Here is a 17497-nt window from a genome sequence, read left to right as displayed (position 1 = left end):
TCATTTTTACGCCTCCAAGTAAATTGTTGTTTCTCTGGATTAAGTAATCTCCAAATATCACACAATTTATGCGTTTTGATTAAATTCGATAGGTTTTTAACTGTATTGATCTCGGTCTTTTGTGACTTGCTTATTCGATCGCTAATTGTTAATGTGTCATTATAATCACCCCCAATAATCTTAATACCTGAACTATTTTCATATATGATATTTGATAATTTGGTATAAAAGTCATTTCTTTCTTTTTTACCATTTGGGGCATATAAGTTCACTAATGTGTATGTATTATCAAATATGTCTAAATTGAGTAAAGTATATCTGCCTTGTATATCGCTTACGTAGTTCAAAATATTTATTTGAAGTTCATTTTTTATCAATATTGAACAACCCTTACTATTCGATTCACCATAACTATTTATAAGAGTCCACCCAATGAATTCATTTTTAATTATTTTGTCGATATTATCAGTAAAATGTGTTTCTTGTAGAAAGGCTATATCTGCTTTTTGGTTCTTTAACCATTGAATTAAACGGGCGCGTTTACTACTATCCCTTAAACCTTGAACGTTAAGAGATATAATATGAATGATTCTTTGTCTGTGTTGCATTATATAAGGATATTCCTAAATATAGATGATTTAAGAGAGAGAAAAAAGAAATCGTTGTTTGACAGATTTCTAAACTGAAAAAAGGAAGTAATATGATGAAAGCCCGAAGTACATTCTTATCGTAAACAAATGCGAAAGGATAAGAAGTGCAAAAAGGCACCATACAAACAATTATTTCTAATACACAACAGAAACAAACAATACTTCAAAAAGCGAAGTAGAATTAGTATGTATAGAAATATTGCATTTAGACATCTATCAAAAAACCATCTTGTCAATGGACGAATACGTAGAACACGCTGAAACGTGTATTGTTGTACAAATATAATTATTTCAATAATAATGATACAACAATTAATGCTTGTGAATGCGCCATGCGCCACATTAGTGTATGCTATCGTTTGAAAAATTTCAATTAAGCGTATAGCAACGAACAAGTAAGCGTACAATATAATAATAATGCCCTTATCTAACAAAGTATAGACGTATAAACATTCATTGCTGTATACTAATGTGGAGGGGATTATTCGCCTCAATAAACAATCGCCACAGTTAACAGACATAGACAGTCACGTAGTATTAGTTACATGTTATACAGTGGTTTAAGTATTGAACTGTATATGTATATATATATATACATATACATATATATATATATATATATATATATATATATATATATATATATATATATATATATATATATATATATACACATATACATGTAGTACAAAGGTCTTTGTAAACGTACAAGGGTTTAAATGATAAATAGCCACAACAGGCGTGTTTTTAAATACATGTGAAGTGCGATTATCAAAATAATCAGAACCAAACAATCGTACATTAAATCGTAATCTAGCGCTAAGTGTCCGTAGAACTGACCAGGGGTTGACATAATATTGATAGTATAAAGATAGTAAACTATTTCTTTTTTTTCTGTTTTTTTGTTTCCTTGTGAGTAACTGTTCTGTCATGAAGATCTTCAGCTGGCGTGGGAGGTGATCGCTCTGCCGCGCATGAGGTTTTACCTTTGTTTGGTGTGACGTATTTGTCAATGGACTGCTGGCTAGTTTTAAATATATCACGGTCCGGTTTCCTCGAGGTTAGAATTGGAGTAGACGACCCAGAAACTGGAATTTTGCTTCTATTTTTAGGAGCGGGGGTTTCCGACTGTGAAGGCAGAATTGGCTGTGAATCTTGACTGTCCGGGGAATCAGACTCGACGCTTGAGTCAGACTCCTCGCCATTTGACACATCTGCACAATTACAGTCTGATTTCTTGTGCCCTGTCTGCTTACAGTATAAGCATACCCAGTCATTAGGACACTCGTTAAAACCGTGCCCTTCTTGTAAGCATTTTGTACATTTGAGTACTTTCGGCCGCACATTCTGTCCAAAATGAAAAATCCGGCCTGAAAATTGACCAAATTGCATGAATTTGGGTAAAGGTGCTTTTAATGTAGACTCTTTTACAATAAAAATTCGGTCACCGGTTTCACAATTAGTGAGCTTTCCACTGATGCGGAGTTTCTCGCGATAGTGCGAAATGACAGTGAGATTTTGTAGAGTGAGCGTTCGCTCAATTATCCCATCTTCAACAGATAGGGGGATGTTTTGGACCCGAACCCTAACTGTTCGTTCACCATCGAACCGGTTAGGATTTGTAGGAAGAACCGTCAACTTCTTGCCTCGAAGTATTACCCCCTCAGCCATCAATTGCACTTTATCCTGGACATTGTCTAGGTAAACACGCCACATTCCACGAATGCGTTGAAGACCAGTTATATGAGTGTGTTCAATTGTCTTACTAATTGCTTCATAAAGCTCTACATGCCTAACAAATTCCTCCTTACTGGGGGTTCGTTTCCCAAACAATTCCACTTCGCGAATAAACACAAGTGGTATATTCAACTGTTGTCCGGACATGCTGTCCGAACTTGCGTTGCCCTCGCTATTGAGTGTGTCCGCTATAACTGTGTTATTGTCCGCCATTATGTAAAACTGACCACTCGTAACTAGGTCAAGTCAAAATGTAGATAAGACAGTACCTTGTCTCGGTATACCTATGTAATCCGATAATCCTTTCAATCACAAAAGTATTCACTTTATATTTACACACAAAATAACAACCTTTGTCGTCCAAATAATACTTTAAATCAACGATATTTTCTAGACCGTAAGAGCACAGCCATAGCATCAACCGACCTTAGAGGACAAACAAGCTTTAAATGTACGATGATTAACCGACATGTAATTGTATACCGCAGTTTGGGTTCTTACATCTATAATCCGATGTAATTACAATATGGCGGCGAAGACGGATTTTGCCGTACCGGTATATGTCCAACAATTAGGCTCATTCAGAATCGATATCGGAAAAAAACCCTATTACGTTAGATATATCATTATCAAACCTATGACAAATATGAATTCTATGACGTACGCTCTTTGATAATAGGTTTTATTATCCTTATGGAAATACAAAATAGCAAGATTGGCTGAAATCACAAATTCAGAAAAATGCGATTTAGATTCCAGTGTCGAAATGGGAGCAAATACCATTGGAGGAGAGTTATGTAATCTTGGAGCATCTTGACGATGGGAGTCATGTTAGGATTTGGCTGCGCGCAACTGATGTCATGAACAATACAGCTGTTGATTACACTGAGGTTCATGTTGACAACACACCACCCAGATTCTCTGACCAGCGTCTTGAGACAAACGTTATAAATGGGACATATACGTACACATCGAGGTAATTAATATGTCACTATATACAAACACGTTCTAGGTTTGAACAAAAGCATCTGGAGCATATGTAAATAAAATGGCTTTCACTTCTATCAGCTAAGCAATCACTGTATCTCAACAAAGAGTTAATTCATACACGTGAATGGTGAATGTACATATTTGTACAGAGTTAGCCATTTGATATATTACGTTATATATAGACAGTAAATAGGCCGCCAGCGTGCTACGACATCGAATATGTGGTAGAAAATATTATGAAGTGCCGAGCCGATGAAAACATATATGAATATACTGATAAAAATAACTGGTTCAATTTCTTTTAGAGTCACATTTCAAGCGTCGGACGATGGTAGTGGTGTCCATAAGTTGCAATTGACGCTTTATGTTGGAAACAGTACTACACCGAAGAAAATACACTCGGTCCCAGCAAATAGAAACGACGTAGGTTCATCATAGTACATTTTGAGCAGCATTCTTCCCAAAGCATTGATGATTTAAGTTTATGTTGTTTAAAGGGAATTTTTTGACAGATTTTGGATCTCATTTGCAAAATAGATGGCACTCAATAACTTTAGGAATTCTCAGCATATAACCCTATATAATTATCTGTTTGATGTGAGTTTGTTTAAAGACGAGATCTGTCAATGCAACCTTATGGCCGCTTACCTAAGCTTATCTCAGCTTGCGGTTTTGGTTAAGTGCCAAATAATAATTTGTATATTCTGGAAGAGGCATTCTTCGAAAGTACAAGACATATTAAGCCGAGATCTTTTAAAAATCTTAATAAAGTGTTCAAAAAGTATACATTAAAAAGAAACATGTTTTAAAGCAGTGGCATGTTGTGACTCAATTGCGTAAGGGGGATTTCCCCGGAAAGGCCATTTTTACCGGCTATACCTATCCAGTTTGCAAGAACCTTCCCTGAAGTAAATATTAATATTTAATTTAACACACTCAGAACTGACTTCTGTATTATCTAGTGGTCTAAACGTTTAATGTTTGATTGCAATAAGTACTAAAACTATGTTGAAATAAGACTTACATTTAGTTGGAATATATTTTGTAAGGCTGACCTTCAACATGTGTTGTTTTACAGTCTTCAGGAATCTGTGACATAGACCCATCATGCAACTGTGTTCTGGATGTATGTTACCGCATCCAACAAATGATTGACTGGGATAACTGTTGGTTTCTCGTCCCCAAAGAAGATCTCAATAAATCGGGCACATTACAAATAACGACGTTCAACCAGGCCTTACTTACAAGAACGTTCAACATGACGGTAAGTTATGAATTTAAAGCGATAATAAATTTTGAAATTCAATATATCAAGTTCAATAAATACAGCCAATAAGTATCACAGTTTATAAAGTTCGTATAAGAATTCATCAACTAACAGCATGCTAACTTTAAAAACGTTTTAACATGTAAAATGCGAAAGATTCTGTTTTGGCATTGCGTGATATTAAAGGCAAGACAAGTAATCACGGTAAGGTCAAGAATATTAATTCAAATAATTTCAGATAATGATACGAGTTCTTGTATTTATTTTGCAGATTGCACACCTGAATAGATTAAATGGCCTTGAAGAGTGTAAGTAAAATTTTAATAGAAAAGGAAGAAAGAAAATATTAGTTTTACACTGAAACTCCTTTAACACCACCACCAACTATAACCGAATTTACAACACTACTACTACTACTACTACTACAACTACTACTACTACTACTACTACTACTACTACTACTACTACTACTACTACTACTACTACTACTACTACTACTACTACTACTACTACTACTACCGCTGCTGCTGCTGCTGCTGCTGCTACTACTACTACTACTACTACTACTACTACTACTACTACTACTTCTACTACTACTACTACTACTACTACTACTACTACTACTACTACTACTACTACTACTACTACTACTTCTACTACAACTACTACTACTACTACTACTACTACTACTACTACTACTACTACTACTACTACTACTACTACTACTACTACTACTACTACTACTACTACTACTACTACTACTACTACTACTACTACTACTACTACTACAACAACAACAACTACTACTACTAGTACTACTTCTACTACTACTACTACTACTACTACTACTACTACTACTACTACTACTACTACTACTACTACTACTACTACTACTACTACTACTACTACTACTACTACTACTACTACCACTACTACTACCACCACTACTACTACTACTACTACTACTACTACTACTACTACTACTACTACTACTACTACTACTACTACTACTACTACTACTACTACTACTACTACTACTACTACTTCTACTACAACTACTGCTACTACTACTACTACTACTCTACTACTACTACTACTACTACTACTACTACTACTACTACTACTACTACTACTACTACTACTACTACTACTACTACTACTACTACTACTACTACTACTACTACTACTACTACTACTACTACTATTTCTTCAACTAATACTACTACTACTACTACTACTACTACTACTACTACTACTACTACTACTACTACTACTACTACTACTACTACTACTACTGCTGCTGCTGCAACTACTACTTCTGCTTCTGCTACTACTACTACTTTTACTACCCCTCCTCCGTCTACTTCAACTTTTACTTCTATTTCTTCTGCTTCTAGTACTTACACTACTGCAACGAATGTAAATATATAAGGTATTGTCTTCTAATTATAGTTCATAAAATGTTTCAGACTCCGGACCAACAAACATACGAATTGATGAGAGATTGCCAAATGGAGCCCGCCTGACTTGGGATATACCAGATACACCTTCATGCTTCGGGAAGGTTGAGATAGTGTTAGTCGTCTTCCTTGGCAACGGACAAACCAGAACGATACAGGTTAACAGCGAGCAGACTTCAGTTGACATCGTGGGATTGGATCCAGACGAAGAGTACAGAGTGTCGCTGCAAGTTGGATACGATGGGACCGACCTGGCCGCTCTGCCATACACCTTTAAAACTGGTAATACTGTACAGTGGACAGTCAATGTTTTTTTATGTTATCAGTCAAGTAGAGAAATATACACATTTGAATGACAGATATTTTGATGTTAATGGGCATTTTCTTATTTTTGTCGGCCGCTTATTCAAATAATCCGTTTTTACCATCCGTTAAAGCAATTTTGATGTGGGTATGGTTAGTAAGTGTTGTTTGTATGTGGTGTATTTGGTTCATAGACATTTCATTTATTTAAACAGTAAGTACAGACAGACCATACAAAGTAACATGCATAGCTAACATTTGATATACTAGTAAATGGTATTTCTGCTTTTTTTAAAATAAGAAATATCTCGGTCGATTTTATAAACATTAAACACTAAACAGGTATGGTCCGTCCTACTATAGTACAATTCAAGAAATAGACTAAACAACGATCTACTCTAACAATTCTAAGTTGATGATTTGTTGTTGAATGATATAACCTCATTCGATACTTTTTTTATTTTATCGGTTTAAATGCCGAAGAACTGTCCATGATTTCAATGAAAAGAAGAAAAAAAGACATACGAGTATATCATATATTGTCAATGTTAGCCTAATGTTGAAATAATATTTTAGCATAACTTTATTAAAAATGAAGAAACAATAGAAAACATTCTACAGTTGTCCAGTTACACTTTTTTATCTTATAAGTTTGTGTTATCATTAATGCCCAGAACCAGTCTTAGCCTATTATTAAACCTTGATGCTGTTGGAACTACTTTTGTTTGACTTTCAAAAGAGTTTTGAAGGAATGATAAGTCAAAACAAAAATCACTATTTCCAGACCCTAGATATCAAACGATTGATGTCCATTATAATGTTAAAAGGACATGTTTTTGCCAACTACCAATTCTAAAGCACTCAGGTTATACATATTACAATTAAATCAAAGTATTTAAAATTGTTTAACCCCCTATTAAATAAGGCATGTATACATACATAATTTCCATTTTTTTAAAGTTATGGTTATAGAAGAAAGGCAAATGCAAAAACTGTTTTACTTTGTCTTTAAATAGCATAAATGCTTTTATTATATCTTTCCAAACGATTTTGCCACAACTAACCGTCTTTACCAAATCAAATAATCTAGCCATCACTTTGAAACATTTACTACCATTATGTATCATATAGTTTTTTTAAGCCAGTTAATCTTTGAACTATACATATGACTTTCAACATCTATTATATGTATACCACCTTCTGTAAATTCTTTCACAAATACTGTAATTTTTATTCTATATACCCATATCCAATACAAACTTAGTGAATAAATCATTTAGTTGTTTCTTAAAATCATTTGATGGATTGGGTAGACTGGTACATAAGTGTGTAAACAATTCATTTAAATAAGATTCAAATTGTCAAGGGGTGCTACTAGATTTAAACTACTTGCTGTGCCTTTTGATGTAGATCTTCATCTAATGTGTGAACGTAACTTTGATGAGAATGTGTTGAAAGTAATGAATAGCATAAACTATTGGAAAAAAGGAATAGTAACATATATAGGGAGACTAACTGTCGTAAAGTAATTTCCATGGTGGCATAATATTTTTATTTTCTAATCCAAAATAATAGTTTTGTATTAATATATACTATCAGACGTGATAATTTAAAAAAAATCTATATAACTGCTCTAGTAGTTTTCTCTGAACCATCTAATAATAAAGATGTATCGTCTGTAAATTGTGAAATCGTGTATTCCTCCCCATCGATACATAAACCTTTTACATCTTCACAATGTCTTACCTTAATAGAAAGGATTTCCGCAACATCAAAAAAACATAAGGAGAAATTGGAACACCCTGTCTTAAACCTCTACCTATCTTAAAAATCTGACAAATATCCGTTTAATTGAACAGCAAATTTACCATGATACAAAAACATTCTAACGTTTAAACATATCCCCAAACTTATATAAAGCTTAAGTTTTTAAAAGATAACAATGCTGTATGTTTGTTTCTATTGTATGTATTTGTGAATGTGATATAAATATGTTTATGTCTATAGTTCATTGTCGTTCGGTTCCTTTTCTTGTGCCCATAAAAAGTATTTATTTTTGAATATTCGACTACTGAGCTTGTTCCTTTATTTTTCATTGTACATGTGTTATTACAAGTCGTTTAGCGACAGGTCGTATCAAATTTTCTGTTGATAAATGTTAATTGCCGAATTGAAAAACAGGAAAATGTTAACACTTACTTAGGATCATGAACAGAAGAAAATTAAAAGATAATAATAACTTGTTGTATTTAAATTTTTAAACGCTTATCACCAATTGTAATCTTCAGCGGAGAAAGAAAACTACTTGGGAGGGGGCGCAATTGCCGGCATTGTTTTCAGTAAGTATATATAAACTACTTGTTTTAATTATAAATCAACAAAATAAAAACCTATTATGAACTGTTGAAGTAGATTGAACGTTGAAGAAGTTGAATTTATTAGACACAATACCGTTAACAATTTTCCATAATTATTCATGGTTTTTATTATGAGGAAATATCTGGAAAATCGGCGTTGTTTTCTTATTTAAACTATATGTTTACATTAATATCTTGTTAATTGGTATCAAATTTATCATTAAAGATATTATCTTTGTTAAAGGTATACTGATTATAGTCGGACTGTTTGGTGCAGTTTTTGTGGTCATGTTACGAAGGGGTTATATGCAGCCGGTACGACGAGGACTTCACGCGATGTCGGTCAGGTATAGGGGAGCAACGGCCGGCAATGTCTATTCCGGTAAAGTAAGTGTATGCATAGTATTTTATATATACCTTATATATTGCTTATGACAGCATAGACATATCCCATGAGTGTTTCTTTGCTTAAAGAAACGTGCTGATTGTAAAATTCAAACAAGTTAAACATATGAAAGACTGTTGCTGTAACCATGTGTCAACAGCTGTTGATATCACTTCGTCTTTCTTTAATATAATCGTATTCTATATAATAAATATACTGTTATAATTGTATCTAGTGTGTGTAATTAAACGCGTTTCAGTCTCTTTTAAGTCTGAATGTTTTGTCTACCATTAATTATTTAAAAAAACAACAACGCCGAAGTGTGCCTGTCATATTAAGCCACTGTAGTTGAAAACAATTATGTTAGTATTTTTTATACTAGCCTGTTTGCTTATGTTGCCTTCATTTTTTTATGTTTGGCAAGTCCAAATAGTTTGACAAACTACTGATTAATTCGATACTATTATTGAATTTAAATGACTCTTGCAAATAACATTTTGGTCGATAAGCCCGTTAAAACAATATTGACACTTTGTGGCTTTGCAATATAAATTCACCGTTTACCAAAAAGGATCATCGTTGTTGTTGTTGTTGCTGTTATTGTTGTTGCTGCTGCCGCTGCTGTTGTTGTTGCTGCTGCTGCTGCTGATGATGATGATGATGATGATGAACGATGAATGATGATGATAACGTTGAAAATCATGTTTATTTCAGAGTGCTCGGTCTTATTCAAACTCTATGTACATCTACGGGGATAAGGACTTCTCGGACCTTGACTCCTGGCAACTCGCTCGAGATGACGTCAGCTTGCAAAGTATTATGAAGTCAGGGTCATTTGCTGACATATACACGGCTACCATTGCGAGCAATAACAACACTGTGGTAGCAAAGGTTCTCAAACGTAGGTTAAATGTTCCAAAAAATCGTTTCATATGTATGACCTATAACGATGCTTATTCAATTTATAGTACCATCACTTTTAAAAAATATATATATAGTTGTATGTCACAAGAGTGTTAAAATTCGTTTCATGGCCATATACTGGTCAATATTACCATGCACAATTCAAGACAAAACTAATTTCCTATCGTTCAGACAATATTATCATTAGGAGGAAAATATGTAAGTGAATACATATATGTATTAAGTATTGCTTATTTTTTCAAAACGCTTCATGTTATAAAATGCATTTGATAAAGTTTCATTATCTTGTTTTAAGAGGGATTTACCAAGCAAGACGAACATCTCATGAAAGCCAAAATCAATTTCTATTCTACTGTTGTTGGCAAGCATGAAAATGTAATCAAGTTTATCGGAGCGGTTGTTGACGACACTATTAGTAAGTATCTTTGAAAAACGCTTTTAATTCTTAGTAAATATTAAATGAACTTCCATTCCACGTATTCTTTAACCTACAATTTGATGAACATATAAGCTTTGTTTATTAACGTAATTATATATTTTTTTTAATTCAAAATTGTACACATGTGACCTACATTCTTACTCAGGGCGTTGGTAGAATTACATTTGTACGTGTTGTCAATAAGCAATTTCATTCAAGCATAGCTGTTATTGAGCATTCTCGATTAGTTCGAGCTTTCTCTTGCCAGTGCCAATTATGGCCACAACTCGCTATGTCAAAGTCGTTAGGAACGCTTAAAGTAATTCGAGAAAAAAACATTCGATATAACCGAAATACAAAATGTGTATAACTAAACCGAAAAACAATCGAAAAAGAAATCGACATAACCAAAACATCGCAAAGGCAAAGTTCGATATAGCGTGTTCGACTGTAATCTGAGACTGTGGGCTGCGTTCTTAGGATGAATGTTTTGCGATCGAAGCTCATGCATCTAGAATTTTATCCAAATTACATATTCTTTCTAGTGGGACCGTTCATGGTATTTGAGTATTGTGCCAACGGGCAGCTGAGTGACTATCTTCAGACACTGAAGTCAAACTTGACCTTGGATACACAAGAAATACTTTCCAGATTTGGCCTTGGTGTAGCCCGTGGCATGGATTACTTGGCAGGAAAAGAGGTATACTTTACCATAACTGAAATTATGATAAGTTTTAAAATATATACAACAATTTGTTTTGAAACATCTTGCGCCTCGGTCAGTATTAATTATAATTATAATTCCTTATTCATAGACTTGGCTCAGATAATTCATTCAGTCGATTCGCTATAGCCTCAGTGAATTCATTCAGTCACCCAGATTCTAGTTGGTTATTGAAAACAACAAGGACATGATAAGTTGTATTTTGAACTTATTTAAAGGTACGAACAACAATGACTTACAGACTAACAACAAGAAACTAACATCATAGATGTAAAAACATTTATAGCTAACCAGTATATGATTGGTTTATCATCTGGTACGAGCAGCAATTACATATCTCCAGTGGGGGCTAATCATTTGAAAATCTCTCTTAACCTTTACGATTCTATGTAAATTTAGATTGGAACAAAGCATGGTCCCTTTTGTATGATCTCTAAGGTTTGACAACTCATGATAACCAGATTTATCGAAATATTCAGGTTCTCCATCGGCGACTGGCAGCACGGAATATTCTACTGGACGGCGATCTTGAAGTTAAGATCTCTGGTTTTGGACCCATGGATGTGGACGAAGACAAAGGGAAACGAGTAACTACAGATAAACAGATACATACTCAATTAAATAGAACGTTTAATATATTTCATAATGGCATTGGACGTCAGAGTACTATACAAAACACATGTTAAACTGACAAGTGTTTTGGTACCGGACTTTTCCCATACAATTTGTGTGTTCTAGTTGCATATGTATATTTTCAAAGGCGATTTAAAACTTTTCCTACCTTATGTCTGATTAAGGTTGTTTAATGCGTTATAAGTCAAAGTAATTAAACTGTTAATGCATCGAATTATATATCAAAGTGTGTTAAATGATGAACTTTCATTTTGCATGTTTTTTATGTTTTTTGATGACTCTGAAACACTATTCTGTATACCTTTATGCTGTTTTATCCCAAAACATTTCACTGCACTGTAAAGACACCATCACTCTGTTCCAGGAGCGCATTCCAATCAAGTGGATGGCCCCCGAATGTTTGAAGACAACAAAGGACGCGACAGAGAAAAACGATGTCTGGTCATTCGCCGTGGTACTATGGGAAATATTTACTCTCGGTGCGTGCCTTTATGACTACGTGTTTTAAGAATGAGTATTCGAAGTGGCAATCGTAGTATTTTAAACACTTGCAACTCAATCCAGACAGAGCGTTAGTTTAAGGCTTTATATACCCTTAATCAATTTAGTCTTTCGCTGGCCGTACCCCTTAAGATAATAAAAGATATAATAGAGATTGTTTTATGATACTGAGAATGGACTTTAACAGGTGATGCACCCTACGAAAATGTTCGAGGAAAGGACATCCCAGGAAAGCTGAAATCTGGCTATAGGCTTCCTCAACCAGAACAGTGCGATAACAAGTGAGTTTGTCTAATATTAATCATGTACTACTCTAATTAAAGCTGGTGAATTATTTTTAAGTATCAACAACGAGTAATGTTTGAATTCCCAGATAAAGCTCCATAAGAAAACGTTCAATACTTCAACGATCTTTCATAAACGATCAACACCATTAACCAACTTAAGGGTCTGTCACTCAACCGTTCGATCTTGCCGGGACTTAACCATAGCATGCATTTAACAACCGCGTGTCAATCGGCGGAGTTCCGTCGAGAAACCACTTGAAAAAATACAACTGGCCGACGGAAAACCTTTGATCGCCGAGCAGAGCTTAATCGGGGTGCTACTGTTGCGATGCCGTTGTACTTCCGATGTATGGTATAAGTATGGTAGTAGTACGGTATTACATCGCTTATAACGGAAGTACTTCGGCAGGACTACGGTATCACATCACCTCCAGTACGGTACACATTGAAGATACCGGAGCGCCACCGATCCATTATAAAAAATTCGAAAATCGCCAAATTTGTGCTCCGGTTTAGCTCCGGCGAGCCAAATCAGTTACGTGTGACAGGTCACTTAAATTTTTTCCAATCGAATTCCCCAAATAACCCAGAAAGTAAATATCAATATAGCCATGATTTGAAAGGTAGTATAACTGTATGACGTCATGTTATTTACCACAAAACTGTTAATGTACTAAATTCCTGCAATAATGTTTTGGATGTAATGTTATATATATATGCTTTGTATTGTATTTATTCAATACGAAGGTGGTACGAGGTAATGACTCAATGCTGGCAAGCCAACCCAGAGCAACGCCCGACATTCAAAACCATCAGAGGAGAACTGGACGAAATGTTTGTGGCCGCCCCTCAAGACGATTACTACATCTATAGAAAATAGTGTTTGACGATCTGAACGTGGAACAGAGAGTTTATATTGGACAAATATGTGGGGTTGAACATTGTTATTATAGTACACATTCAATACTTTGTCTATTACAAGCGCCATGGTTTTATATGCAAAAAAAATGTCATGTTAGGGTATTCAAGTCAACGATGAAAACAAAATTTAATCAAGAAGTATGATAATGAAACAACTTATAACGCTCTGTAAAACGTCATTTGTTATATAATCTCAAAATTAAAATTGTCTGTCTATGAGGCACAATGCATTGTCAAAAATAAAAATGACAATTTTTCCATAGCAGGACACAGCTTTGCTGATAACGTCCCATGTAATTAATTCCTTTCTGATGTTGACAAGCAACTACAAACAGTTATAAGTGACCATAAAAATATCAAATGGATTGTATATATGTTATATTACTTTCAAAATCATGTTGCGATGTACATTGGAATTATAGTAGACATGTAATGCTTCGTATACCAATTCATATTTTATGATTGTTTCACATTTAAGTTAACAAATAGAGTTAATGCAGTTTAAAAAAATGCAACTAAAAGCATTAATAATTGACCATACAAATATTGACTATATTGTATATTTCTTATATAGTATTTTCATATTTATCTTGCAGTACACTTTGGAATTATAGTGGACATGTAATGCTTCGTATTCAATGCAAATATTATCCTTGTTTCATATCTGAGAAGATTATTATCATTTGTGAAGTTGACGGAAAATTACAGACAGTAATATTTTGACAATACACATATTGAACATATATTGTTAGTATTAAAAACAACTGGTAGCTTGCATAGGAATTATTGCAGACATGTAATGCTTCGTATATTAATTATTATATTATCATTGTTTTATAATTGAGAGAATGAATATCATTTATGAAGTTGACGGGCAATTGCAGCAGACATGTATTGCTTTGTATATCAATATTTTATACATGTATTATGATTGTTTCATATATGAGAAGATGAGTTTCATTTACGAAGTTGACGGAAAATTACCGACAATATTATTTTGACAATACAAATAATGAATATATATATTGGTTGTAACCGAAAATAGATTTAAATACATCTGGTAGCTTTCATAGGAATTATAGCAGACATGAAATGTATATCAATTCTTAAATTATCATTGTTTTATATTTGAGAGAATGAATATCATTTATAAATTTGACGAGCTGTTACAGACGGTAAGATTTAGACAATACAAATATTGAATACATATTTATCGTAACCGATAGGATTGATTCTTATTTTTGTGCGTTCATGCAGTATGAACCTACGGCCACGATTTTGCATATTATATTTACATTTTTTCTTATTATTTGTTTATTTTTCCGCTCTTGTAGTGTTTGAGAACAAGTCTTTAATTACAACAAAGGGAAACAAAACGTGTAGACCGAGTGTAAAAGGTAAGAGCACTTGTCGCCCTTGGTGTTTTAAATCTTCCGCATAATAAATAGTCCATAATTAAGTAATTTGCAGAAAAAAAAATAGTCAATGATTTGTTTTAATCATTTGGTAGTTTCTGTAACATATGTGGAGGTAATGATGATTTTTGTTGTAATATGTTCATTTTAATCATGAGAAATTTCGATACATTTTAACTCCTATTTTACATATGCATAACCAATATGAGTGGGCATGAAAAATATGGTCATGGTGATTTAATGGATACCTTCCTGTTCAAGGTAATTATAACGTCATAATTTCATTTTTTGTTGTCTTTTAATTTTTGCAAAGATATTGAAGTGTTGTGATGTGCATGTCTTCTCGAATTGTCCGTATTAAGACGTTTGTTCGAACTCGCGAAAATATTTAAATGTAGACGAAGATATCGCCTAATTCTATCGTATGGCGATATTGATTGTCTGAATCCGATAATGGATCATACATTTGGCGAAAGAAAACGCCGAACTTAAAATCATCAGCCATGTTTGTTTTGACAGTTGTTGCAGACGAACCATAGTAAAATCCGCGTCAATTTTAATTTAATTAAAAAAATTTTTTTAAATCGTGTTCTTTTGTTATCAAATGCAAAATCAAGCACATTATATTTCTATACATCTGAAGAAGCATGTAAACAAGCCGGTATTCAACAGAACATGTGCCCTTCTATAATTAGCAATAAAGTAGATCGTAATAAGATCACTACGCGCGGTAATTCAGCAGAGCCCAATCAGGTATTCAAAATGAACAGAAAATTAAGTACGGATGTAAATTCAAAGTTATAATTGACCATATAAACATTGAACAGATTGTATATTTGTTATATAGTATTTTAAAATTTATCTTTCGGTACATTTTGGAATTTTAGTAGACATGTTATGCTTCGAATAATGCTTCGAATATCATTTCAATTTTTATCATTGTTTTATATTTGAGTCAATGGAAATCATTTACGAAGTTGACGGGCAATTACAGACACTTTGACAATACATATATTAAATGTATGTTGAAAATCTTCTAATTTATGTCAAACTTTAAATTGTAGTCTCATTTTCAACACATGACCGAACTATATATTTCCGTATCGGGTTGCACGCGCGTACACAAATATCCTGTATTTTCCCGTATTATACGAATATCTGGTCCCATGTCAAACATATGTTAAAGACCGAAACGCGTAAGAAGGATCCCAAATAAATTTGGGATCGACAGACGCTCTAAAGTTCGAGTGACATAAATCCTCTTTAATCATGATCAAGTATCGTTTGTTTACAAACAAAACGTCAACATGTTGTCAAAACCTGATACCAACGCCTTTATGATTTTGATATTTGGCATAATGAAGGTATATAATAACGAAGTAGTTTATTATTGGTTTGTCCTATAGAGCATATATTTGGACTCGTATAGGGCATATAGCCCGTCAAATATGGTTTCCCAGCTGTGTACTCTTCTAAATATATCTCCATATGTTCCAGAACAATATTAAATAACCTATAAATATTTAACAGTATGTTCATATTTCTGTGACTGCATGCATTGTTATTATTATATTAAACTGCATTTTATCTTATATATTATTTTGTTTTTCAATATTATATTAATAAATTTACGTAATAGTTGTGTTTTTGTCATTGTTATTTCAATGCTTTTAATATGGTGTGGTCTTGCAGACGGTAATCCTTAGTAGAGTGCATACCGGCTTCATAAAGATTGTGCGTATTGTCGTTGAATGTGTGGTCCAATGTCTGGTACAACAGCATTTGTAGCAATGTGATAAACACAGAAACTAGCCGAGCAAAACAAATTCATCATATGCATTTGGCGTTGTTCGAATTCGTAAGTACGGACGACTTTCCGTCTGCAGGCATTACTTTATTTTATTCAACTTAATATGTAAAGTATGTATAACTGTTCTTCGTTTGTGCGGGCACAGTATTTGTTTAGATCGGTACCGTATCAAATGAGTTATTTCCCTTAAACAATGAAACCATTCTATTATTATTATTTTAATATCAATCAATAAATGAGCAATTTGATGTCACAACAGCAAATCTTATATCAGTTGAGTTTTTACTTAATTTATATTTTCAAATATTGTTTTACCTTAATTGGATATTAGCCTATCACAAAGTCATTGAAAAGAATTACACTCGATGTTCAAACAGTGGGTTTGCTTGGATTCAAAAATACGCGCTGGAGTTGCAAATTGTTTTTATTGTAAACATAATACGAGAAGGAACGCCAAAAAGTAAAGAAATCTACGGCCGAAAAGTGCGATTCATGAATTATGACCTCAAGTCTTAATGTATGTCAACAAATGTCCCGAATGAGTTAATGCTGTTGAAAGTCAACATCGAATGATCGTAAATGAGTAAAACCAGTAGTTTGAATTAAGTGAAATGTTGGCTTGTATTTCAAGAACATGTTCATTGAATGAACATATGGTATCAATATAACAACTGGTTACACATGTGCAAGACTCATTGTTTTGGCGAAGGAACGT

The 17497-nt window shown here is 33.6% G+C and overlaps 1 protein-coding gene across 1 annotated transcript in view; it reads left to right on the top strand.

The window, feature by feature from the left end:
• Positions 1 to 16557, top strand: part of LOC128239756 (uncharacterized) — a 31651-nt gene extending 15094 nt beyond the window's left edge. The window contains exons 12-25 of the mRNA XM_052956176.1: positions 3140 to 3363; positions 3683 to 3800; positions 4456 to 4641; positions 4916 to 4952; positions 6114 to 6386; positions 8696 to 8746; positions 9009 to 9151; positions 9864 to 10050; positions 10369 to 10488; positions 11037 to 11191; positions 11695 to 11802; positions 12213 to 12327; positions 12537 to 12630; positions 13384 to 16557. Of these exons, the coding sequence (XP_052812136.1) occupies positions 3140 to 3363; positions 3683 to 3800; positions 4456 to 4641; positions 4916 to 4952; positions 6114 to 6386; positions 8696 to 8746; positions 9009 to 9151; positions 9864 to 10050; positions 10369 to 10488; positions 11037 to 11191; positions 11695 to 11802; positions 12213 to 12327; positions 12537 to 12630; positions 13384 to 13516 (1944 nt within the window). The 3' untranslated portion in view covers positions 13517 to 16557. The remainder of the gene's footprint in view (positions 1 to 3139; positions 3364 to 3682; positions 3801 to 4455; positions 4642 to 4915; positions 4953 to 6113; positions 6387 to 8695; positions 8747 to 9008; positions 9152 to 9863; positions 10051 to 10368; positions 10489 to 11036; positions 11192 to 11694; positions 11803 to 12212; positions 12328 to 12536; positions 12631 to 13383) is intronic.
• Positions 16558 to 17497: the final 940 nt, after the last annotated feature.

The sequence above is a fragment of the Mya arenaria genome, chromosome 7 (assembly GCF_026914265.1).
Source record: "Mya arenaria isolate MELC-2E11 chromosome 7, ASM2691426v1".
Classification (NCBI taxonomy): domain Eukaryota; kingdom Metazoa; phylum Mollusca; class Bivalvia; order Myida; family Myidae; genus Mya; species Mya arenaria.
This window is presented reverse-complemented; position numbering and strand designations above follow the sequence as displayed.